The 25,233-nt window shown below is 55.4% G+C and overlaps 3 protein-coding genes across 3 annotated transcripts in view; all 3 read left to right on the top strand.

The window, feature by feature from the left end:
* ATP1A4 (ATPase Na+/K+ transporting subunit alpha 4) overlaps window positions 1-7,074 on the top strand; it is a gene marked incomplete at both ends in the record, with an annotated part of 37,911 nt that extends 30,837 nt beyond the window's left edge. Inside the window, 4 exons of the mRNA XM_084866540.1 lie at window positions 2,355-2,485; window positions 2,594-2,695; window positions 6,679-6,770; window positions 7,046-7,074. Of these exons, the coding sequence (XP_084722666.1) occupies window positions 2,355-2,485; window positions 2,594-2,695; window positions 6,679-6,770; window positions 7,046-7,074 (354 nt within the window). The remainder of the gene's footprint in view (window positions 1-2,354; window positions 2,486-2,593; window positions 2,696-6,678; window positions 6,771-7,045) is intronic.
* A 3,927-nt stretch (window positions 7,075-11,001) lies between these two features.
* CASQ1 (calsequestrin 1) lies at window positions 11,002-20,879 on the top strand. The gene is made up of 11 exons (XM_084865121.1): window positions 11,002-11,522; window positions 13,136-13,220; window positions 13,963-14,063; window positions 14,347-14,458; window positions 14,758-14,831; window positions 15,153-15,283; window positions 16,316-16,361; window positions 17,004-17,058; window positions 17,263-17,363; window positions 18,136-18,210; window positions 20,268-20,879. The coding sequence occupies exons 1-11, from the start codon at window positions 11,244-11,246 to the stop codon at window positions 20,427-20,429; spliced, it is 1,221 nt and encodes a 406-aa protein (XP_084721247.1). The 5' UTR covers window positions 11,002-11,243; the 3' UTR covers window positions 20,430-20,879.
* A 3,453-nt stretch (window positions 20,880-24,332) lies between these two features.
* PEA15 (proliferation and apoptosis adaptor protein 15) overlaps window positions 24,333-25,233 on the top strand; it is a 10,209-nt gene continuing 9,308 nt past the window's right edge. Inside the window, exon 1 of the mRNA XM_084865943.1 lies at window positions 24,333-24,491. The gene's annotated coding sequence lies outside the window, so the exon portion shown is untranslated. The remainder of the gene's footprint in view (window positions 24,492-25,233) is intronic.

Below are 25,233 nucleotides of genomic sequence, written 5' to 3'. Positions count from 1 at the left end.
GATTCCTAGAAGAGTTGGACTAGAATTCCCGATTGATTTCCTGTCTGATACTTCCTGCTTCACCATAGTTCCTCCAACCAAGTGAATTGCAAGTTTCCCAAAAGTATGTTAAAATCTGGGGTGTTGCCCTAGACCAGTGGTCGGCAAACTCATTAGTCAACAGAGCAGCAAACTGTGGTTTGCCGACCACTGCCCTAGATGGTTTGGCTCAGTGACTAGAGTGTCAGCCTGTGGACTGAAGGGTCCCAGGTTTGATTCTGGTCAAGGGCACATGCCCTGGTTGTGGACTTGATCCCACTGTGGGGCATGCAGGTGTCGGCCAATGATTCTCTCTCATTGTTGATATTTCTATCTTCTCTCTCCCTCTCCCTTCCTCTCTGAAATCAATTATATATATTTAAATCTGGGGTGTTGGAACGATTCCCCTCACACACACTGAGCCTCATGAGGTCATCAGATATCTGTGTTTCCAGCTGCCAGCACTGCTCCAGAGTCCAGTGGTGCCCTGAGTCCCCATTGTCCGTATCACCTCAATCCTCAGCTCAAATCCTTGTTATTGATAGTTTTATTTCTTTTTAAAATATATTTTTATTGATTTCATAGAGAAAAGGAAAGGAAGAGAGAAATAGAAACATCAATGGTGAGAGAGAATCATTGATCAGCTGCCTCTCTCACACCCCCTACTGAGGATCAAGCCCACAATCAAAGCCGTGACCCTCCTGGTTCATAGGTTGACCCTCAACTACTGAGCCACACCGACTGGGCAAATTTTATATCTTGATACCATCTCCCTGCTGCCAAGATGCAGCTTGACATGTATTCATTTATAATAAATTAAAGGTAATTAAAATTAATTTGAAATAACATCAGATCACATCAAGCATATCCTGAGGAAATGTAAAATGGGTTGAGAAAAATTGTCCTGAGGCATAAGCTCCATAAAGGCTGGGTCTATGTCTCCTCCAGAGCTGTGACTTTCAGATAATCGAGTACAGAGCTGTGCACCATGGAGGTACTCCACATATTACAGAAGCAAGGATAACTCCTTAGCTTCTAGATATCAATTCCATTGATTACCACCCACTCATTTAGCAACTATTTCTCGAGCATCTTCTATGTACCAGTTACTGTTTTGGGCCTGGAGATAGGGTAGTGAACAAAAATGACCAAGTTACTGGTCTTGTGGAGCATATAGACTATCAATAGTTAAGGGCAGAGGAGGAAACAGAAAATACGCAAATTTAGAACATAGTGGGTCAGGTGGGCTTGGAATTGAGATATTAGGGTCCGTGAGATGGAAAGGTAAAGATAATGGTCAAAGAGGAAGGAATTCTTGGCATTGAAACTACAAAGAAACTGTAGCTGTTGAGAAGGACACCCCAGAGTTTCACCTGGGGACCAAGCAGCGGGGGGCGGGGGGGGGGGGGGGGGGCGGGGGAGGCGCACTAAAATCTTCACGCGATGACAGGAGGGCCGGGTGATCAGAGGCTGAGGGCAGTGAAGGAGGGTGGTGGCGAGATCTGATGCACATAAGGAGCCCGGTGATCTTTCCAAGTTTGATACTTGGCTCCAATTTTCAGCCTTTGTTTTCTCGTCGTTTAAGGTTCTTTTTTTTATTATTATTATTGTGGACAAGGACACATGAAATACCTTAATCAATTAAGTCTATTTATCTCCCTCCAAATACAACTGTGACCACATTCCACGATCTCTAGTCTCTCGCTATTGTTCAGTCCTATGTAGCTTCAAAGTCTTTGTTCCATCTACAAGTCCTTTACACACATGGCATATCCAGTCGCATTCAGCTGCTCCTCTCTGTGTTCCCACAGCCCTGTGTGATCGCGCTCTCTGACAGCTTACCTGGTGTGCTCACATAACACATCTCTCTTCCCCACTAGACTGTATGCTCCTTACATGGAAAGCGTGAATGAAGGGATGGAAGAAGGCCGTCTCCCGTCTGGTACCTCCCTCAGACATCCTCTCCCGTCTGCAACCAGATTGCCCTCTGGCCCAGCCTTCCTTCCTGACCTCTTTTCTCTGGCTCTGCTCTTCTCTTGAAGTCCACCTTCTCCTCCTACACCTCCCTTCTGATTAACTCAGTCCTGAGCCAAACTATGTGCCAGGCACTGAACTAAGCATGGAAAGGGACACAAAGTCAGAGAAGGCATGACTTAGGACTCTTTCCATCAGGCAACAACTCGTCCTGTGGCATGAGATGTGCTGAGAGAGAGAGGAGCGAGGTGCTGTTGGGAATCTAAGGACCTGAATCAGCCTTGGGGTGTGGGAAGGCTGCGGAGGGCAGCCGCCTTCGAGGTTGTCTGACTCCCTTCCGGCGCCGCCCGCCCTCCCCGCAGACCTACGAGCAGCGGAAGGTGGTGGAGTTCACCTGCCACACGGCCTTCTTCGTCAGCATCGTGATCGTGCAGTGGTCCGACCTCATCATCTGCAAGACCCGCCGCCTCTCCCTCTTCCAGCAGGGCATGAAGTGAGCGCCTCCGGGGGCCCAGGGCGCCCCAAACCTGCACACAGTGCCGCACCGTGGTCCCGCCCCCGCCTCCCTTCCTCCCTGACTCCATGAAGCATTTCCCCCCAGAAACAAGGTCCTGATATTTGGCCTCCTGGAGGAAACATTGCTGGCTGCTTTTCTGTCCTACACTCCAGGCATGGACGTGGCCCTGCGAATGTACCCCCTCAAGTGAGTAAGGGAGGGATGCAAGGAGGGGGATCTCAGTGCCCAGGCACTGTGTGCCTGAGCAGGGAAAATGGGGTACACTCAATGTTGTAAAAAGAATTATCTGTACTGCCCTAACCGGTTTGGCTCAGTGGATAGAGCGTCAGCCTGCAAACACAAGGGTCCCCGGTTTGATTCTGGTCAAGGGCTTGTACCTTGGTTTCGGGCACATCCCCAGTAGGGGGTGTGCAGGAGGCAGCTGTACGATGATTCCTCTCATCAATGTTCCTAACTCTCTGTCCCTCTCCTTTCCTCTCTGTGAAAAACTCAATGAAATATATTTTTAAAAGAATTGTCTGTGCTCTGACAAACGCTTCTTTTAGAGAGAGATTCGGAACTGTGACAAGTGATGGCAACCCCCAGACATGCAAATTGGCAGAGTGACGTCTTTTTTTGATGATGATGTGTGGTTAGTTGTCCAAGAATACCTAGGCTCAGAGCTGAAGTAATCATAAAACTAACTCAATATGCACGGCTAATTCTGCCGAGACCGGTTTGGCTCAATGGATAGAGCGTCGACTTGGGGACTGAAGGGTCCCGGGTTCGATTCCGGTCAAGGGCATGTACCTTGGTTGCGGGCATATCCCCAGTGGGGGGTGTGCAAGAGACAACTGATCAATGACTCTCTCTCATCGATGTTTCTAACTCTCTATCTCTCTCCCTTCCTCTCTGTACAAAATCAATAAAAAATATATTTAAAAAAAATATGCACGGCTAATTCTGTCGTAGGTATGCAAATACGTTTGAATGTGTCTCTAAGCGAACTGGCACACTGAAAGTCTTATTGTTTGGTTCCTTGTTTGGTTCATTCCTGTGTTTTTGTTTTTCACACTAGTCTGTGCTTGTGAAAAAATTCTATTTAAAAATTTTACAGAGAAAAAAGCAAAACTCCCATTCCACTCCACCCCCACTCACCTCCCCACCTGCACAGAATTGTGTTAATGATTTGGTGTGCATTCTTTCAACTCGTTTTCTCTGCACTTACATATTTTGCTCACATTTCTGTCCCTTGCAATGTTTTATACAATGCTTTGTATACTGTAGGCGCTCGATTAATTTTTAATAACAGAGATTGTCATTACTCTTAGATACTGACAATCCCAGGTTCGAATTTCTTTCTTTTTTTTAATTTTAAATTATAGTTGGCATACAATATTATATATTGGTTTCAAGTGCACAACTTCATGATTCAATATTTATATACCTTACAAAAGTAGTCACCAGAGTAAGTCTAGCAACCATCTGTCACTGTACATAGTTACCCAGGTTTGAATTTCAACTCTTCAGTGTATTACTCCGGTACCTTGGACAACCTCTTAGCATTGTAAACCCCAGCTTCATCTGCAGTCTCAATAATACAAACCAGGCAGACTGTTGTGAGAATTAAATGCAGAAATGCATATAATGCACCAAGCCCAGGGCTTGGGTCAGAGTCAGTGCTTCGTTAAAAGTAATTCTATGCCGAAACCAGTTTAGCTCAGTGACTAGAGCGTCGGTCTGCGGACTGAAAGGTCCCAGGTTCGATTCTGGTCAAGGGCATGTATCTTAGTTTCTGGCACATTCCCAGTAGAGGGTGTGCAGGAGGCAGCTGATCAATGTTTCTCTCTCATTGATGTTTCTAACTCTCTATCCCTCTCCCTTCCTCTTTGTAAAAAATCAATTAAAAATATATATATATATACATATATATACATATATATATATATATATATATATATATATATATTCTAAAAGTAACTCTATTACTGTTGCTATTAATGCCAAAGTATACAATGATGAGCTCTGAACTCATAATAATCTGGCCACTCAGTGTATATCCTATATAATAAAAGAATAATATGCAAATTGTCCCCTCAACCAGAAGTTTGACCAGCAGGCAGGCCAGCCAACTGCCTATGTCCCCTCCCCCTGACCAGGCTGGCTGGACACCCCCATGCATGAATTCATGCACCGGGCTTCTAATACACACACACACACACACACACACACACTCACACACACACACTGAGTGGCCAGATTGTTATGCATTCAGAGATCATAATAATCTGGCCACTTATTACTAATAAGTAATAGTAAATGCAGCTGAACATTGCCTTTCTCCCAAACACTCTATGTACCTGGACCATAACACTCATCACCTCATATTGAGATTATTTATTTTGTGTTTCTTTATCCTCTGTTCTTTGATTGCCTGAGCTCCTTGAGATCAAAGACCACATGTCATCATTGTTATTTCCCCAGAACCTAACACAAACACTAAGTAGACATATGACGTTGGTTGTTGAATGAATAAATGGGTGGCAGTATTCCATAATTCTGTGTGTGTGTGTGTGTGTGTAAGTGTAAATAACCTTGGCCTAGGCCTGTGCTGTCCACTATAGTAGTCACCTGAGTTCTTGAAACATGGCTAATGAGATGGAAAAACTGAATTTGTAGTTTTATTTAGCTTTAGTAAATTTTAAAAAATATGTTTTCATTGATTTCAGAGAGAGGAAGAGAGAGATAGAAACATTATGGAAGAGAGAGAATCATTGATCGGCTGCCTCCCGCATGCCCCCCACCGGTGATGGAGCCCACAACCCAGGCATGTGCCCTGACCAGGAATCGCATTGTGACCTCTGTGGTTCATGGATCAACACTCAAGCAGTGAACCACACCGGCTGGGCTAGTTTCAGTAAACTTAAAGTTAAAAACTAAAGCAGTGTCAAATATTTTTCCATGAAACAAACCTTTACAGTTTGGGATGGACTACAAACATTTTCATTTAACCACTGAAAATGTAGTGTCTGATTTGCAATGTGCTGTGAGTACAAAATACTCACTGAATTTCAAAGATTTAGAATTGAAAGGAGAATCTCTCACTAATATCAATGATATCAATGACATTTTCAAATGATAATATGTTGGGTTAAGTAACACATATTATTAAAATCAATTGTTTCTCTTGTTTTAACGTGGCCACTAGCAAATACGACATTTCACCTGTGGCTCTTAACGCATTCCGTTCTGACAGCACTGGTCTAGGCCCTCTCTCCATCGTCCGAGAGAACATACGTGGTTCCGCTTCAGCCCCTGCCCAGAGTCCATCTCCCGGGCTCTAATCACAAAAGAGGTTCAGGCCGAAACCGGTTTGGCTCAGTGGATAGAGCTTCGGTCTGCAGACTGAAAGGTCCCAGGTTCGATTCCGGTCAAGGGCATGTACATAGTTGTGGGCACATCCCTGGTAGGGGGTGTGCAGGAGGCAGCTGGTCAATGTTTCTCTCTCATCGATGTTTCTAGCTCTCTATCCCTCTCCTTCCTCTCTGTTAAAAATCAATCATATATATATATATATATATATATATATATATATATATATATAAAGAGGTTCAGGAAGAAAAGGTTCCCAATCACTGCAACACAGAGGAGTGTGCATATTCCTGGGAAAACATTCCCACATGCCTCGTCTCAGCCCTCTCCTGCTTGGACGACCTCCCCTTGGTGGGTAGAAGGTCTAGAGCAGTGGTCGGCAAACTGCAGCTCATGAGCCACATGCAGCTCTTTGGTCCCTTGAGTTTTTAGCAAAAACCAGCTTAGGAGTACCTTAATTAAGTTAATAACAATGTACCTACCTATATAGTTTAAGTTTTAAAAATTTGGCTCTCAAAAGAAATTTCAATCATCATACTGTTGATATTTGGCTCTGTTGATTAATGCGTTTGCCAACCACTGGCCTAGAGGACTCAGAAAGCGAAGGGGGCCTCCCTCAGCCACAAAGTTGGTAACCAATCCCCACGCACACTGCCTAGACCCCTGCTGTGGTATTTATCTCTCTTCTCTCATCCCCAGACTGATCACCTCAGAGGCGGGGACCAGCCATCCACCCAACGCCTGTGCGCTGTTCCCTGCGTCTGCCCTTCTCTGGCCCCTCTGCCTCCAGCCACGCTGACCAGCTCTTGTCTCTGCAGGATCCTCTGGTGGTTCTGCGCCGCTCCCTACTGCCTTTTGATCTTCGTCTACGATGAAATAAGGAAGTACATCCTTCGCCATCATCCTGGAGGTGAGGCTCCCTGCACCCCGCTCTGACTGAGTGGTCACCAGCCTCCTAACTAGCTCTCCCATCCCACCTGGTTCGTCAGACCCATTGGCCTTCTTCCCTCCTCACTGCCTGGGCTGTGCGTGGACCCCGATCCTTCAATCAGTCCTTGATTCCACCATCCTGCTCCTTCCAGTCCTCGGTGCCCTCCCACCTGGTCCTCGCTTACCCTTCCGCTCACCCCTCCTTGTGCCTCCCATTGCCTTCCCTGGGCCATTCTGGTCTCTTCTCTCCCGCAGGCTGGGTGGAAAAGGAGACCTACTACTAAGCTCAGAAGAGGAAGAGCATCACGTGACATGGGCTGGTGGGGGGGAGGGGGTTAGGGAGTACGCATTTGGCACGACATCTGAGTTGGGACAGAGAGATGCTGGGACGAACCACCGTGGATGAGAGAGAGAGAGACAATCCTGGGGCTGGGCCGATCACACCATGGCCGGGAGAGGGAGTGGGAGGAGGGTCATGAAGCCCGTCTGCATCTGACTGGACCCAGCGGAGAGGGACCTTGTCCTGTCGAATCAAGTACCAGTCTAGACAGTAAACGTTTACAACATCTCTCTCGTGGCGGGACGCGTCGCATCAGGTTTGGGGAGCGTGGAGGGGACTGTGACGCGCTCACTCTAGATCTTCGTGGCAGCCAGGCAGGCGGGACAGTCAGGGACCACAGCTGAGGCTGGGAGGGGATCAGAATCAAGCGCCGTTGCCCTCTGAGTCACTCTTCTACCCGATGGAACAAGGACAGGATGAGTCCAGCTGGAATCAGAGCAATGGGAGAGGGGGAAAGAGCAGCAGACCACACGACAGGGGACCACGGTACCACATGCAGTCCGTTAGGCAGGCTCAGCCAGCCCCCACTTTTGTTCCTCGGAGCAGCTTAGAGAAGCAGAGTTTTCGTGCTAGAAGAGAGCTTGCTGCATCCGTGGAGCGCCTGAGGTCAGAGAGGTTAAGTGACTTGGAAAGGGCCGTGTGGTGAGTGGTGGGTGTGGGGCCGGGGAAGGCCCTGGTGATCCCTGCCCTCCCTGTGCAGGTCAGGTCATCTCCTCCCCCTCCCACCCTCCGCCCTTTCTCTCTGCTGTTGCCTTGAAATAGAAGCTGAATCGATGCTTCCTATATCCCCGTAGCCTTTACATTAGGCCCGTGGTCTGCAAATGGCGGCTCGAGAGCCACATGCGGCTCTTTGGCCCCTTGAGTGTGGCTCTTCCACAAAATACCACATTCTGGGCGAGTCTATTTTGAAGAAGTGGCGTCAGAAGAAATTAAGGTTTAAAACATGTGGCTCTCCAAAGAAATTTCAATCGTATTGTTGATATTTAGCTCTGTGGACTAATGAATTTGCCGACCACTGCATTAGGCAAACCCGCCCCCCACCACCCCCCGCTCCCCCCCCCGCCCCCCCGCGCCTCATGCCCCAGACTCCACAGGGGTGATGGCCGTCCCCGAACCCTGGTCGGTTCGCTGAGCCTGGGCCTATATGCTGCTGAGGGTCTGGGGACCGAGGAGTCCGCAGGGAGCCTTTCCCTCCTGCCTGGCTCTCCCTTCCTCTCCGCCCCTTCACAGCTTTGCTTTGTGTGCTGGTCACTTCGGCGTGTGGGTCCGTTCATTTCCAGGCTTCTCCTAGAGGAGCGGATTGGCTGTGCCCCAAGGAGTACAGAGCCAGAGAGAAAGGCTAAGGAAAGCTGGGCGGTCACCGACTGTCGCCAAAAGCAAAGGAGATGTGTTTAGTGGCTGCGTGCTGTGCCTGCAGCGGGACAAGGGCCTACACCGGCCACTAACTCACAGGACAAAGACATTCTTTCCACCCGCTTCACGTTATAGATGAGGAAACCAAGGTCGTTCTGGTTCCAGAACGTGTGCCCTCCATCACGTTTCAGACTGGTCTCACAATGAGGGCTGGGACAGAAATAGACACAGCCATCATCAACCAGCAAGAGAACGGGATTGTGATGGGCGAGGGTCATGGGCGAGTCTGGGTGGGAGGCCAGAGAGAAGGGCATTGGAAGGTACAATCAGCCACTGTCCCCCTCCCCCCGCCTCGGAGGCCTCCCCACCCATGCTCCCCTCGCTCTTCCAAGGCGAGGTCTCCTGGGGACAGAGCTATATCAGTCTGGGGTCCTTCCCTTCCCCCCTCCCCTGCCCCAGTTGCTGACAGGGCTGAACCAGACCCTGGGATTTGGAGGGGCCAGGGGATGTGTGGACGAGGTGAGGTACAGAGGGGCCAGCTCCTCGGGTTTCAGGAGCCAGAGCCTCGGGTGTCTGGTGGGTTAAAAATACAGAGGCCCCAACTCAGGGTCATTTGACACCTCGGCGGCTGAGCCTGCTGAGCCCCAGGGCCTGAAAGCTGGGGCTCAGCTCGGAGGGAAGGCGCTGAGCAGAAAGCAGAGAGCAGAGCATCGGAGCGCAAAGGATGGGGGGAGGGGGTGGGTGCAGCCACTGGAAAGCACAGGGTGGACCTGCAGAGCCAAGGAGGAGCGGGAGCAGGCAGGGGTGAGCAGTCTGCAGCTGCAGGGAAGCTGAGGCGACGGAGCGAGCATGGGCCACCATTTAGCCCCATTGCACACCCTCGCGGGTACACGGCAGGCCAGAGTCATCATGTCCCAGGGTCTCTGTCCACATGCTCCCCCCTGACCCCCACGAGCAGACGCTACCTCGATCACTCCTCCGTCCCATCCGTCCTGTCCCAGGTCGCTCGGCTGCGGGGCTGTGCTCACGTGAGCCGCACTCCTGTGGCCAGGAGATGGAGGGGTTCTGAGGCCCCCCCCCCCCCCCCCCCCCCCCCCCCCCGTGTCCGGCGTGCCCCGCCGAGGCTGCCTCCGGCCTCTCCGGCACCAGGGACCGCCGTCCCTCCTGGACTCACTCTGCCAGGATCCCGGGACTGCCTGCGGCCAGCCTGCCCCCGCCCCGCAAGGCCTGCCCCGCGGGAGCGTGGGAAAGTTCACTCCTCTCCCCGCGTTCCACGCCACCGCTTGGGTGCACCGGAGACGCTGCCGCTCCAAAATCGGGGGCTCTCGGGGTGGGCGTGGGGGCTTCTGGCGTTGACCCAGCCCCGCCATGGGGTGCCTCCGTGCACCCGCGCATGGTGAGCGCCCTGGAGACGGGCCTTCCTTCCCAGGCGCCCGGAGCTGAGCTCACCCCCTGGGCCCTCGCCCCCAAGATGGGCGCCAGCCTTTCCCAACGCGGGCTGCTCTCAGGTACACAGAATGAACCTCCGTCCTTGGCTCGGGGTTTCCCAGCGTTAATCACCCCCGCCCCCCACCAGTGCTTATACGGACCCTTGTCAGAGACATAGGAATGATGAATGAATGAATGAATGAATGAATGAATGAATGAATGCTATTCGCTGCTTCCTTGGCACCAGCAGCTCGGGGACCCTCCCTCCCTACTGGGCACAGAAAACCGAGACCCACAGGACCAGAGCCCAGAGCGGGAGCAGGCGGCAGGCGGCAGGCGGCAGGCGGCCGAGGGCTTTCTCCCCTCCCCAGGGCAGAGGGGCCCCAAGGCCCAACATCACTGCCCCGTCCTCCCCAAGTTAGGAGCGCTGAGGGAGCAAAGGACACTCCTGGAACGGAGCCAGGTCTCCGGTCCTGGACGAGGCTGCATCTCTTATTCAGAGAATGACCTCATCCTTGGTCCCGCTTCTTAAAAGGGAAGTGAGGGGAGGGGGGGGGGGGTCTCATTGCCGCAGCCTGGACCGCGTTGGTGTCCCCCTCTTCACGTCAGGACCCAAGAGACAGACTTCCCCCGGAAGGGATTCCAGGTTCTAGGACTTGGAGTTCATACCGGGCCTGTCCCTCCTCCCCTGCTTCGTGGAATGAACCTCTGGCCCCGAATATCCCCCTCTCTACCCCCACTTCCTCCTCTCCGGGTCCCCTGGCCCTCACCTCCCCTTCCTCCCCCAGCTCCGCCTTCACCAGCCCCAGCTTCATTTACCTCTCGACTCATCTGCTCTTATTTTTAGCTCCTTCCTTAATATGGTGGTGAGCTAGGCTGGTGTGGGGACGGGGCTGAGGAGCCCTGGACATTGTGGGGAGGGGGGAGGGGAGGGGGGAGGGGGAGGCTCCGGGAGGGGGCCGGGGGAGGGGGGCAGGAGGTGGCAGAAGCCGCTCTCGCGGAGCTGCCCTGGCCTCAGAAGGTTACCCGTCGCCCCTGCCAATGCGGAGAACATATTTAGACAGGACCAGGTGGGGCCGCGGGTGCCAATCTCAGGGCAGCTCGGGTTCTCTCCCCGCCCCCCGCTCCTATTCCTCCTCTGACCCTTTTTCTCTTGGCTCTGTTGACAGTGTCTCCGGGACCCAGCAGTGTCCTCTGTCCACTGCCCGAGGCCCTTCCCCACCCCACCCTCTCCGTGCGCCCCCCGCTCAGGCCTCAGGACCCAGGGCCCCCCTCCCTCCCCAGCGAACCTCATCGGGACCCGGAGAGCCGACCCCAGAGCTCACTACCTCCATGCGCGCCGCGGTCAGGATGGGGGCCAGGCCCGGGCCGGGCCTGCGGCTGGTGCTGCTGCTGCTGCTGGTGCTATGGGCCCCCGAGCCCGGGGTGCGGGGGCAGGACGGGCTGGACTTCCCCGAGTACGACGGCGTGGACCGGGTGGTCAACGTCAACGCCAAGAACTACAAGAACGTGTTCAAGAAGTACGAGGTGCTGGCGCTGCTCTACCACGAGCCGCCCGAGGACGACAAGGCCTCGCAGAGACAGTTTGAGATGGAGGAGCTGATCCTGGAGGTGAGTGCGGGGCGGAGCACGCCCAGCCCCTGTGCGCAGCCCCCCCCCCCCCCATCCCACCACCCCACGCAGGCCTTGGAGGGTGGGGTCTGGGGCCGGGGACAGTGTGGCGGGACCCCTGCTTTGGCCAATCGGACCCACGTGGCATGTGGCCTCAGCCGCATGAGAGAGAGGCTTGGGGGCCCAAAGTAGCAGTGGAGCCAGGCAATGTGGGGTGGGGGCGGGGTGGGGGCTGGGAGGGGCTGTGAGGAATGTCTCCTCCGCGCTACAGGAGCTGGTAGTACGTCCTCAGAAGGGAGGCTCTTCAGGGGAAGGGGGGACATGCCCCTCTCTGCGCCCTCAGGAGCAGCACCCCAAAGGGATCTACACTGAGTGTGGATGTAACCGTCACTAGCATCTCACAAGTCCTTTCTGCCCCGGCTGAAGGCTCGCTAGAGCCCAGCACCCCTCCCCGTGGCCCGGTCCCTCGCTCTCCCTCCCCTCCCTCGCTCCCCCCCCCCCCGCCCCCCGCCCCTGCTGGGTGAAGCAGGCTATTCTGGCTGGAACATGCCTGCGGCCGGAAGAGCCTCAGAGCACCTTCCCCAGCTTCTCTCTGTGGGGAGATTCTCCTCACCCCCGAGCTGACCTCGGCTCAGAGGAGAGGGGGCTTTTCCGCCATCAAACACCTGTGCCCGGAGATGCCGGGCGGTGCAGCTGCACGTCCCTCCGCAGCCGGCGTGTGCTAGCTCCCGTCCCGGCGTCAGCAGCCCCTCTCCGGCCCGGCCGTACAGAGAGGCCCGGCTTGCCCAGGGCTTGGAGTATTTCAGGGCAAGAGACCAGGCCCGCGGGCGCTCAGGTCTGTGTGCCCCTGCCAGGCTGGAACGGGCCCTCTGATTAATGAGCCGAGTATTTTTATCCTGAGGGCTCAGCATCGCGGCCATCCACCTGCCACTGCCTGCCTCCCTGTCCTCCCGGGGCCGGGGCTGTGCGAGGTGGGGCTGAGCCCAAAGCCACACCCGGGCCAAGCACGCCGGGCTGAGCGTGAGGCCGGCAGGCTGCGGGGCAGCGGCCTGGGAGAGAGAGAGGAGGGGACCGTTCAAGGATGAGGGGGCCCAGCCGTGTCTCTGGCTCTGGCTCTGGCTCTGGCTCTGGCTCTGGCTCTCTCCTTCTGAGGGTGACAAGTGCTGGTCACAGGGACCTCTGCTCTCATCAGCAACGTGACCAGCCCACCCCACCCCCACTACGCCCCTGCTCTCCAAATCCTTCCAGTCGTGGGTCACTTGTGAGAATCCCAGGGATGTCGCCCCACATTGGGCACGGCTTCTGATGAGGATGGATGCGTGAGCTCAGCTCGGAGTGAGGGAAGGGCCTCGGTCTCTGAGCCACATTCTTCAGCATTCCCGAGGCTTCGAAGTTCAGCGTAATAAGCACATTGCAAGCGAGCAGTAGACGTTCAGGCATGTGCTGAGCTAAGGAGCGTAAGTAGGAAAGGAGGAGGTATTTGGATCCTTACACGGCGTCAAGGTCAACTCTTCAACCACCCGCATCCCAAGTGGCCCACTTGGAAGCACGCGATGGGGAAGGGGGGTCAGTATGAACTCCAGGCCCTGACCTGAACCCACCCCTCCCTGCAGCTAGCAGCCCAAGTCCTAGAAGACAAGGGTGTTGGCTTCGGGATGGTGGACTCTGAGAAGGACACAGCTGTCGCCAAGAAACTAGGTGAGGGCGGGCGGGGTGGGAGCGCAAGGAGGGGACGGTGGCCTGGAGACTGGACGGGCAGCCGGGTGTGGGCGAGGCACTCCACCTGCTGCTCTGAAGGGGAGAACATACTGACAGGAGGAGGGTGATGGCTAAGGGTCCTGGCCTCTTTTATTCTTGACAGAGACCCAGGAAGAGGTGGCCACGGTCTTCCCCCTATGCTTTTCAGATAACTAAACCCAGGACGAGGTGCTGGAGAAAAGGGGAGCCAGGGAACTCAATGGGGCTGGGGAGGCCTCAGCAAACACCTCTCCCCACCCCGCCCCCTCCAGAGCCCTGGCTAGGTGTGACAGCACCGGCCACCAGGGGGCGACACAGGCCTGAGACTGGCCATCAGACATGGGTGGGGGTGGGGTAGTCGGTGATGAAGTCTTCAGAGTCAGTAACAGCAGAGATTAAAGGGCCGAACTGGCCACTGGCCACTGAGTCCCCAGGGGAGGTAACATGAAATCTCTCTTTAGTGTGACAAGCAGAGAGAGGAGAGATCTTTGTACATCCTCCCTAACACCCTAACCTGATGTCAGCTTCTCCCTGGAGAGCCTCTTGAACCAGGGCGTAGACCCAGGGGTGTAGGGCTAAGGGGCAGAGAGGTGGGGAAGGGGAGGGGAGGTGGCGGGGTCCAGTGGGATTATAGAATGGGCTCTGGCCCTGAATTTGTACTTGGGGAAGGCTGGGGTCATGCTCCTCTCTGGCCCACCCCCAGGACTCACGGAAGAGGACAGCATTTACGTGTTCAAGGGAGACGAGGTCATTGAGTATGACGGCGAGCTCGCTGCTGACACCCTGGTGGAGTTTCTGCTGGATGTGAGGATTCATGGCCCTGGACTAATGTCCTCGCTTCAAGACTTTATGCCTGTCCTTAAGCAAGCCCAACCTTATACGTGCATGCACACACACGCGTGCGCGCGCGCACGCGCGCGCGCACACACACACACACACACACACATATACACACACACACACACACACACACACACACCCCTGAGCACCTTTCCCTGTTCCCAGCCCTCTCCTCCTCATCCTCACTCCTCTCCTACCGGTGAGGATAGAACCTCACTCTCTTCTTTCGATGCCCCTGCTCTCCCAGGTCCTGGAGGACCCCGTGGAATTGATCGAGGGTGAACGAGAGCTGCAGGCGTTTGAGAACATCGAGGATGACAACAAACTCATCGGCTACTTCAAGAGCAAAGACTCAGAGCGTGGGTAACCTTCAGCCTCCACCGCTCTCCTCCCTGGACTTCCCCCTCCCCCACACGTAACCCACCTTACGGCCCCTCGTCTCCCAACGCCTCACCACAGTCAGCTCCACCGCCCGCCCTGATCTTCCGCACTCAGGCGGTTTCCAGAGGGGTGCCTCCGGCATGCCACCTCCTCCATCACATGCGTTTCTCACTCTCAGAGGGTCGAGCGGGTGGGCCTCCGAACGAGGGGAGATGGACACGAGAGGGCTCCTGGGCGCAGCCTGCTCTCCCAGAGACTGACTCTGCTCCCCCTTCAGATTACAAGGCCTTTGAGGACGCCGCAGAGGAGTTCCATCCGTACATCCCCTTCTTCGCCACCTTCGACAGCAAGGTATTCCCCCCCAGAAAACATGGGGTCTCCCTCACCCACCTCCGCAGCCGTCCAACCCCCCTCCCAGAATCTATGGGGACCTACCTCTTCCCCCACCTCCCTGCACACCACACTCCCACCTCTCCCTCAGGCCTCCCCGCCCCAAAGACTTCAGATTCTCTAACCCAGTCCTCTCGTGTCCGATCAAAGCCTAGAAAAGAGGAGACCCTTGTCCAATGTCACAATGGCAGTCTGACTGCCTCCCCCTTCCCTGCTCCCCCGTCACACTGCTCCTCACCATGACCCTGCATCTTCCGCTCCGCCCCCTCCCCCACCCCACAGGTGGCAAAGAAGCTGACCCTGAAGATGAACGAGGTTGACTTCTATGAAGCCTTCATGGACGAGCCCGTGACCATCCCGGACAAGCCTAACAGCAAAGAGGAGATTGTCAGCTTCGTGGAGGAGCATAAGAGGTAGGGCAGGGGCGGACCTCTGAGCACCGGTCTGTGGCATGGGCTGGGGGAATCCCAGCTAACCAGGGGGCTTCTCTCGCCTTGAGGCAACCTACTTCCGGATGCCAGTGCTCAAGACATGCTGACTCTTTCCCACAGTGTTTTGCACCCTAACCAGCCCTGAGCCCTTACCCATAGAAGGTTCTCCATAAATGTGTACTGTGGGTTGTGATGAGCATTGAGTCCCTGTGGTCTTCTAGGAACCAAGAGGTGCTTGCTATCTGTATTCTTCTGCTTAATCCTCTTAACAACCTCAAGCAAAGAGGTTCCACAGGCAACAAAAGTCAGAACTGAATTCCCATCCAGACCTGGCCGGCGACCTTTCTCAGACCTTACCCTCCCCCAGTGGCGCTCCACAGGCTGGAGAGACTGGCAAGGTGGAGGGAGGATTTTGCTCTCGGGGGATATTGGGCAATGTCTGGAGAGGGTTTTTGGTTTTGGGGGCGATGCTGCTGGTATGTAGTGGGTAGAGGCCAAGGATGTTGCTACCAGAACAGCTCCCACAACAAAGAATGTCCCGGCCCCACAAGTCAATAGTAGGAACCCTGCCCGAAACTCACACAGAGCTCTCTTCTCTCATAGCACTTCCCAGCTGGAAATGGCCTTTCATCGCTGTACACCACACTCACTCTCTCCCTCTAGATTATTGTCCCTTTTAGCAGAAATGTGTGTGCTCTGTTTAACTCTATCTACACAGCACCTAGCACAGGGCTCAGAACATCTCAGACACCCAATTTTATTGAATGAATGAGTCCATGAATGAATGGAAAAAATGAATATTCAGATGCTCAGTTTTTAACCTTCTTACCAAAAGGCTCTCTTGCAGGCCCCTTGTCCACCCTCCATTCTCCCACCTGTTTAAACCACGCCGTGGTCTGAGCCTGGTGCCCAGAGCTTAGACTTCCCCAGATGTCTTTGTTCTGGGCTCCTAGCTGCCCATGCCCTAGGCAAGGCCCCAGGCAGCCTCTGCTATGGAGACTCTGTCTGTTCTAGATCGACCCTGAGGAAGCTGAAGCCTGAGAGCATGTACGAGACCTGGGTGAGTGCCCCTCGGCAGGGCCAGGCCCTGGGGGAACACAGGTGGGTACAGAGGCAAGTGCTAGAAACTTCCAGCCCTACTGCTCCTTGAGCCTCGCGTGTAGGAAAGACAATGGCGCCAGCAAAGGCTGGGGGCAGGGGTTGTTCTGAAGAACGTGTCACATGTAAGTTGATGAGGATGACAAGGCAGCCCTAGCTGGTTTGGCTCAATGCATAGAGTGTCAGCCTGTGGATGGAAGGGTCCCGGATTCCATTCCGGCCAAGGGCACATGCCAAGGATGCAGACCTGTTCCCCAGTAGGGGGCATGCAGGAGGCAGTCAGTCAATGATTCCCTCTCATCATTGATGTTTCTATCTCTCTCTTTCTTCTCCCTTCCTCTCTGAAATCAATAAAAATATATTAAGGGGGGGGGGGAGATGACAAGGTAGAGCCACAGTTCTGGGGCTGAAGGGTTTGCCAGAGGAGGGCTGGGGCCCAGAGTTGAACGGAGGTGTCACTTGGGAAAGGGTCGCCACCATAAGAAGTCCCCTAATCCAGAAGCTGAGTTTCCATAAAATTCGGGTTCAAGAAAGATGGAGGGTCTGTTCTGGGCTCTCTGCCTTCGGGGAGTGCAGCTAAGGCCCTCCTCCTTCCCCACCGCAGGAGGACGACATGGATGGGATCCACATTGTGGCCTTTGCGGAGGAAGCTGATCCCGGTGAGGGAGGAAGACTGGATGAATGGGGGGGCTGGTGAAAGGGGGGGACAGGGGTGTTTGGAGTGGCATTCCTGGGCAAGTGCAAGTGGCCTTGGTTACACTTGTGGAAATGGGGGAGGGGAGGTAAGGGGATCTGGATCCTGTCTTCCGTTTGTCCCTTTTCTCTCCACCCACCCCATTCTTCTTGCTGGTGTTTCCTTCAAGACGGCTACGAGTTCCTAGAGACTCTTAAGGCTGTGGCCCAAGATAACACTGAGAACCCTGACCTCAGCATCATCTGGATTGACCCCGACGACTTTCCCCTGGTAAGAGGCACTGCTCAGGCCCAGCGGTCCGAAGTTAGGGCCCAGATTCTGGCAGGTTCTGGAGGGAGCTTGTTTCCGAGTTCCTATCCCATCTCCTTGCGGGAGGGCCTGGGAGATTCTGCCCGCTGTACGCTCCAGGGCGCTGTGGGCATGGGGAGGGCCTGAGAAGGGGAGTGGGATCGGGAGGAGCCACATGGGACATCGCCCACATGCCTCCCAGAGCAGAAGCTGGGCGGAGGCTGACTCCTCCTAGAGAAAATCAGAATCTGGGGGAGCAGATGGTCACGTGACCCCTGCACGTGGATGTACGCAATCACAGAAGCAAAGCACAGAGGGTCCCTGTCTCAGGGGACATTTTTGTTCCCAACTTAAACCCCAACCCCCAGCATTCATGGTTGAAAACTAACTGAATGAACGAACAGAAATGTGAGGAAATGGGCAGCTACCAGGCGTAACTACCTCCGTGTAGAGATGTGGAAACTGAGGGCGGGAAAGAAGTGACTAGGCCAGAATCACAGGGTCACTCAGTAGCAGATCCAGGATCAAAACAGGGCAGAGTCCAGGTCCCTGGCTGGTCCTGCTCCTTATATTTTCCCTTTGGATTTTCTACCCTTTAACTGCTTAGCTCTACCTGTTTCCTCAGGCCAGGCAGCTGGGCCCTCCTGCTCTGCCGTGGGCTCACAGTGTTCTTTATCCCCGTGCTGACCCTCACCCCCTCCTGGACCCATGTGCTCCTCAACCCCATTAAGTTGCCCGTGTGGTGTCTCCACAGCTGGTTCCATACTGGGAGAAGACGTTTGATATCGACCTGTCAGCCCCACAGATAGGAGTCGTCAATGTGACTGATGTAAGTTTCCCTCGTTCATCCCTGGCTGACCCTCAGCTCTGCTTCCCAGAATAGCTGGCTCCCCTCTGCTCTGCTGAGGAGGAGCCGGGTCTTCCCAGAAGAAGCAGACATGCCCAGCCTAACCCTAACCCTGACCACGGCCGTCTCCACCTGTTAGAACCGGCTGCTCATCCTTTCAGGCCTCGTTCACCTCTTCTCCGTGAAGTCTTTTCTGATCTCTCCCCTGGACTCATTTCTTCCTTAGCACTCTCAGAGCCCATTGGCACTGAGAGCATGACTTCCATGTGGCTATGCATGTACCACATGTGTCCTTTCCAGGAGACTTTGAGGCAGAAATCTCGTTTGCATATGTCAGGTGCTTTGATAATGTTTGTGGAGTTGAGCCAGTCTTTGCTTTCATATGATTCTCAGTCCTTCCTGGGGAGGCAGGCATTCCGTTCACTACCAGGACAGATCTGATAAACTCTATAATAAAGACACAAATAAAAAGCTAGGAAGGCACAAAAATCAAAGTGATTTCTGCTTGAGAAAATCAAAGAAGCGTTTATTTTTGTTTATTTTTACTACTGGCCCGGTGCACGAAATTCGTGCACATTAAAAGGGGATTAACTAGAGGACATATTTTAATATTGCTATTTGCCCTTTCTCTATAATAGAAGTGTCAGAGATAAAAGAAAATTAGTAAAATGTATATGGAAATCTTCATCCTGTCAGAGTCCGGCACATACCACGGGACCCAGAGTCAAGTCCCCACCCACTCACATGCGCCTCAAAACTGGGTGAGACCCAGACCCGGCCAGTCCTCCCCCATTGGGCTACATCCAGATCCGGCCAGTCCCACCCTTGTCAGGCCCCACCAGATGGGGTGGAGCAGCCTCAGATCCCCTGGTCCGGCGCCGGGGTAGTAGGGACGGCCTGAGGTCCCCCAGCCCAAGCCAAGGCATGGGTACACCTTGAGATCCCCCGTCAATCCCCACTTGGTGGGGAACATGGCCTGAGATCCCCTGTCAAGCCCCACCAGAAGGGGGCACAGCCTCAGGTCCCCTGTCAAGCCCCACTGGGTTGGGGGTACAGCCTGAGGTCCCCCGGCCCAGCACTGGGGTGAGGGGTACATCTTGAGGGCCCCCATCAAGCCTCACGGGGGGGGGGGGTCCGCAGCCTCAGGTCCCTGCTGATTGCTCATTAAGGCTCATTATGGGAACTCGGCCTTCACTGTGGGTACAGCCATCTTGTGTTATGGAACCCCCCCTCCCCTGCCATCTTTGTGGTGAAGTGACAGTCAGTTTGCATATTCCTTCTTTATTATATAGGATTCCTTTCAGAGAGGAAAGGGGAGGGAAAGAGAAACATCAATGATGACAGAGAATCATTGATCGGCTGCCTCCTGCACGCCCCACACCCAGGACCGAGCCCGTGATCAGGGCATGTGCCCTGACCAGGAATTGAACTTGTGACTTTCTGGTTCATAGGTTGATGCTCAACTGCTGAGCCACACTGGTCAGGCAGCGAAGGGTTTAAAAGGAGTGTGGCATTCAAAGTGGAGACTGCACAATGTAAAGGAGTTTTACAAGTGAAAATTATGAGAAATCACTTCCAAGCTTATGGAAAAGTCAGTATGAAAGGTCAAAAGTAGGAAAATGAGTATTAGGATCAGGAAAAGGCTGGTAGTGTTTTGTGGCTTGAGAGTCTAGTGATCCCTGAGGCTGGTGCTGGAACAGCAAAGCCTTGAATGGTGAAGCTTCTGACGTGACTCTTTTAGGCCATAGAGAGGCCAACCGTGGTCCTGCATCACGGGCATGATAGAGAGGTCTGCTTCAGGAGCTCAGCACGACAACAGCATGGCAGGAAGACTGAAGGGAGAAAACCTATTTGCCCATCCAGCCGTTCCTTCTACTCCTGTGGTCACTGTTCTATCCTAGAGCTTCTCCCCTGGCCGCGGACAGATGAAGGGAGGGGACAGAGGAATAGGGAAGGATGTGCAGAGCCCACCGAGTGGGAGGACAGGTCCAGAGAACCAAGTCGGGCTTAGCTCACGCCTCATTTGCGCTGTGTCCTAGGCGGACAGCATATGGATGGAGATGGACGATGAGGAGGACCTGCCTTCTGCTGAGGAGCTGGAGGACTGGCTGGAGGATGTGCTGGAGGGTGAGATCAACACAGAGGATGATGATGATGATGATGACGACGACGACGACGATGATGACGATGATGATGACTAGTTGCTATGGCAACCATCTCCATGCCCCACCTGCTCTCCTCAGGCTCCCTCCCGCCTTCCCTGAAGTCCTCCAGGGATACTAGGTCGTTTTCTGCCATAGGGGTCCCCGGGGCCTATATGCTGTGCGCTGAGACTCTGGACCCCTCACTTGATGAGAAAAGGAACTACGAACAGCCCAGCTATCTCATCTGACTTCTATGTCCTGCCCCACAATGTCCTATATCTATTTATTCCTTCCATTGCTCCCTACACTCTTTCTTGTTGTATCTCTGGGCCCCCGTCTCTCCTCTGTTCCCCCCACCTGTGCACACTCTTCGCCCACTTTCCCAAACCCTATATCCTTGGCCAAGAGGAAGGGAGGGCACTGTGATTGGGGCTGGATCGCAGCCATCTTTTGTTAATGTATTTGGGTCAAACAAGAGGCCTCAATAAAGGATCTGGGGCAGCTGAACAGGTGTCTGCCAGTGAGGTGGCACCCCGATGGCAGGAGGGAACCAGCCAGACGGGTGCGTTGGGTGTGAGTGCCGCTGTAGAGGTGGTGGTGCGGAGTGGAGGGCGGGCAGGGCGGCTCCCTTCAGGCAGTTATCCCAGTGGAGCTTGGATTGTTTACCGGCTGCAAGTCAGCAAGCCTTTCTGAGCACATGGCGTCACGCACCACTGTTGGCGCTGGGAGAACAGAGTGCCAGCCTGTCCCCACACTCCAGCTGGTTAACCTCACTGGGAAGGCAAGACACGCACGCAAACAGCGGTTTTTATTTTTATTTATTTATTTTTCAAATTGATTTTTTACAGAGAGGAAGGGAGAGGGATAGAGAGCTAGAAACATCGATGAGAGAGAAACATCGACCAGCTGCCTCCTACACACACACCCTCTACTGAGGATGTGCCCGCAACCAAGGTACATGTCCTTGACCGGAATCGAACCTGGGACCTTTCAGTCTGCAGGCTGACGCTCTAGCCACTGAGTCAAACCGGTTAGGACATTGAACAGCAGCTGAAGGAAAACACACAGCAACGTGTCATTCCGTGATTCTGTTTGGCTCCATAGCACCCTCCCTGCAGCTCTTTTGTGAGCATCAAGACCGAGGGCACATGGCCCTTCCACAGGCCCCTCCTCCGGGCTCACTGCGCCTTGTGGGCCCCTCAATTCTAGCACCCGGCACCTGCCGGCCCAGCCCTCCATTTACATGTCTGTCTGCCACCACTGGACTGGGTGCCCCAGGAAGGCAGGAACCCAGGCCTGTTCTGTGTCTACAGGGCCTGGCACACAAAAAGTCGCCCCTAATAAATGCCGGTTAAAAGAAGGAGCCAAGGAATAGGATGGGCTCAGAAGAGAGACATCAGAGTGGGCTTCCCGGCTTCCTAAGGGAAGGGAATCATTTTCTAGGCTTTACATAAAGAATGGGGTTTGATTAGGGGCAAAGGGAGTTGGGGAGGGGACATCTCAGCCCTGGGAACGTCAGAAGCACCAGAATGTGTGTGCCCTCTGGGAGACACGGAGGAGACCAGGCAGGCAAAAGGAGGAGACCAGGCAGGCAAAAGGAGAAGTGTGAGAGGTGGCGGTGACCTGGGCATGATGCACCTGGACGGCAGAGGTGTCTGGCTTCAATCCTGTGAGCTGGGGGGAAGGGCAACCTTTCCTGTAGATCTAGGGAGGGGAGTGGAGGGACAGACCAGAGGCTGGGAGCCCAGCTCTTAGGCTCAGAGGCTGCTGTCACACCTGGGGTGACGGAGGGAGAACATGGACCCGAGTGGTGGTCATGAGAATGGAGAGGAGACGCTGAGGGTTTTTTTTGTTTTTTGTGTGTTTTTTTTTAATATATTGATTTCTTACAGAGAGGAAGGAAGAGGGATAGAGAGCTAGTAACATCGATGAGAGAGAAACATCGACCAGCTGCCTCCTGCACACCCCCCACCGGGGATGTGCCCGCAACCAAGGTACATGCCCTTGACCGGAATTGAACCTGGGACATTTCAGTCTGCAGGCCAGCGCTCTATCCACTGAGCAAAACCAGTTGAGTTTTGTACACGGAGGACCCCCCAGACGTGGGCCTGCTAGAGTTCCCGGCAGGAAGGATTCACATTCTCCCCAGCACAGCCCAGGCTGGGGTGCCTGTTGTCAAGGAGTTGGGGGGGTGGAGGGAGGGAGGGGGACCAAGCCCATAACTACAGACAGTCTTCATGGATCCGGTATAAGGGTGTTGCTGGGAGAAAGAGAATTTCTGAGTCTGGACGAATGAGACCTGAAGTTAGAAAAGTTTCCCCCTCCACAGACTAACCCAGAAAGTGTTCCTAGGGAAAGTGGTAGAAATAGAGAATAATAACCACGTATTCATCCAAAATGTGCCCATTTAATAATTTTAATACATTTGTGGAGCTTACTGCTCAGCGTGGGTCTGTGGAGGCCTGGACTAACAGTAGCTCCCATTTTATTTTATTTTTTAACTGTGTCTTATTGATTTTTTACAGAGAGGAAGAGAGAAGGATAGAGAGCTAGAAACATCGATGAGAGAATCATGGATCAGCCGCCTCTTGCACACCCCCTACTGGGGATATGCCCACAACCAAGGTACATGCCCTTGACTGGAATCGAACCTGGAACCCTTCAGTCCGTGGGCCTACACTCTATCCACTGAGCCAAACCGGTTTCGGCTAGCTCCCATTTTAAACCCCCATCTGTGCCGATCCCTAGAGACAGACAATTTCTAAATCTCATGAGAACCCAGGGAGATAGGCGCAGCGCCCCATCCTACCAGCAGGGGTGCCAGTGAGCTCAGAGCATGACCTGCCTGAGGAAGGAGCGGAGCCAGCGAGAGCCCTGGTCCCTCCCTGCTTGTGTCTGGAGACCTGGGGCTCCCACCAAAGAGACAAATCACTTCGCTTCTTCGAGTCTCAAACATGGCCCTGCCACACCGAACAAATGAGATGCAGAGGCAAATGAAGAGGGTGTTACCATCAAAGGGGCAGCACAGGGCATATGGGGGGCCAGGGCCCAGAGCCACGAGAAGGGCTGGGAGGAACCCCGCCGCAGGAGCCAGAGCCTCGTCCAGGGGGAGCCTGGACTCTAGAAAGGTCTCCCCGTGGCTTCCGGAGGGGTCTCTGCCAGGTGGACACTGCGGGGAGCCCAGGGCCCTCCCAGAGGCCAGCCACGCACGAATGGGCCATCCTCTCTCCCCAGGACCGGGCCCGCCAGTGCTGAGCCCAGGCCTTCAGGCTGGAGATGGGGGTGATCGCAGATGCTTCCCCACTGCTTCCTTCCTCCTTTCAGTCTGGCTGAGAGTCCGGGAGGAAAGTCCCCGGAGTGGAAGGGAAGTGAGAGCCGCCTTGGAGGCCCGGCCAGAGGGCAGCCCGGGGGCCGGGACTGCGTGCGGCTTTGCAGGTTGTCTATATTTGCATGCTGAGCTCAGTGCCGCTCCTTCTCTCCTTCGCAAATAAGATGACATCATGGTGGGGGGAGGCCTGGGGTGGTATATTTGGGAAAAGTAAAACCACACACACACACACACACACACACACACACACACACACACACGGGGGGGGGGGGGCGGGAGGAGGCTGGCTGGCTTCATCCTAGAGGGAGCTCTGTGGCCCCCGGGCCGGGGAAGGGGGCCCCGGGATGGCTTCTGGTCCCCACACCTGCCTCCACCCTCAGCCTCCAGGAGCGGTCATTCCCCGGGACCCATAGGTGGGGGTGGAGGTCTTTCCAAATCCCAAATCAGAGGACCGGGGGCAAAGGCCTCCGAACCCCCCGCCCCCCAAGCCCACTCTGCGCCCCAGGGCCCAGCCCTGCATCAGGGAGAAGGGGGCCCCTCCCCGGGGAAAGGACGGAGGCCGAGGCCTGGGAGTGGGTTTGGGGAGGAGGCGGCCCCCGCCCCGGACCTCCCATCCCCAGCCCCCCGCCCGCTCCTCCCCGGCTCTGACGTCAGGCGGCGGGCGGGCGGGCCGGCCGGCTGGGCTCCGGGCGGAGCGGAAGCGGCGGGAGCCGAGGCGGAGGCTCCGGACGCGGCTCGGGAAGCGGACGCCGGAGGGAGTGCCGCGCCCGCGCCCGCGCTCAGCCCAGGCGGTGAGAGCCCCGGGAGGGCGGCGGGAGGGGCGGGGGGGGGTCTGGGCTCGGGGGGACGCGGGTCCGAGGCCCGGCGGGCGGGAGCGTGGGCCCGGGTCCGCGGGGCAGGCCCCCGGTCCGTCCCGGCGGCGGGGCGCCGAGCATGTGCCCGGGCGGGGCTGCGCCCGGAGCCTGGCCCCCCGGTGCCCGGTTCCCGGCCGGAAGGGCGACGGGGCTGCTCCCCGCCCCGTCCCGGGCGCCCCCTCCCTCCTCGGTGCAGACCTGCCCCGGGCGGCCCCTCCGGGCCCGGCCGCTGCCCCGGGGCTCCGCGCGCCCCGCCGCCCTGCATGGGAGAGGGCGTGGGGCCGGCGGCCGCTCGCCCGCAGGAAGGGGAGGATCAGGGGGTGCAGGAGTGAAGGAGCTATAACGTACACCCCTAATTAATTTCACACAATCCGTGTCAAGCTGACGGGGACCCACACACCTCCCGCAGACACGCCGCACACACGGTGACACACGCCCATGTGACTCCCACACGCCCCGCGGCGGGTCACACACATCCCCGCTACACACCCATCACCCCTCACCCCCCCCCCTCAGGGCCCTGGGGGACACCCAGCGGGGTGGGGGCCTGCCCCACGTCCAGCTGCCTCCTCTGGGCATCTGCCCCCCGGGCTTCAGATGGCCCCTCTTTAGAACTAGGGAAAGATGGGGACATTCTGACTCCAGGACGGACAGGGGGCCAGGAGCTGAAGGGCAGCGG

The sequence above is a fragment of the Pipistrellus hanaki genome, assembly GCF_964339955.1.
Source record: "Pipistrellus hanaki genome assembly, chromosome: 18".
NCBI lineage: Eukaryota > Metazoa > Chordata > Mammalia > Chiroptera > Vespertilionidae > Pipistrellus > Pipistrellus hanaki.
Note: the sequence above shows the minus strand (reverse complement) of the source record. Positions and strands in the feature narration are given on the sequence as shown.

What these genes read in the sequence shown, in the direction of transcription:
- CASQ1 (XM_084865121.1), top strand. Translation starts at nt 11,244, where the DNA reads ATGCGCGCCGCGGTCAGGATGGGGGCCAGGCCCGGGCCGGGCCTGCGG. An exon ending in TGGAGGAGCTGATCCTGGAG is followed by an intron (nt 11,523 to 13,135) that starts GTGAGTGCGGGG and finishes CCCTCCCTGCAG; the next exon opens with CTAGCAGCCCAAGTCCTAGA. An exon ending in TGGTGGAGTTTCTGCTGGAT is followed by an intron (nt 14,064 to 14,346) that starts GTGAGGATTCAT and finishes CTGCTCTCCCAG; the next exon opens with GTCCTGGAGGACCCCGTGGA.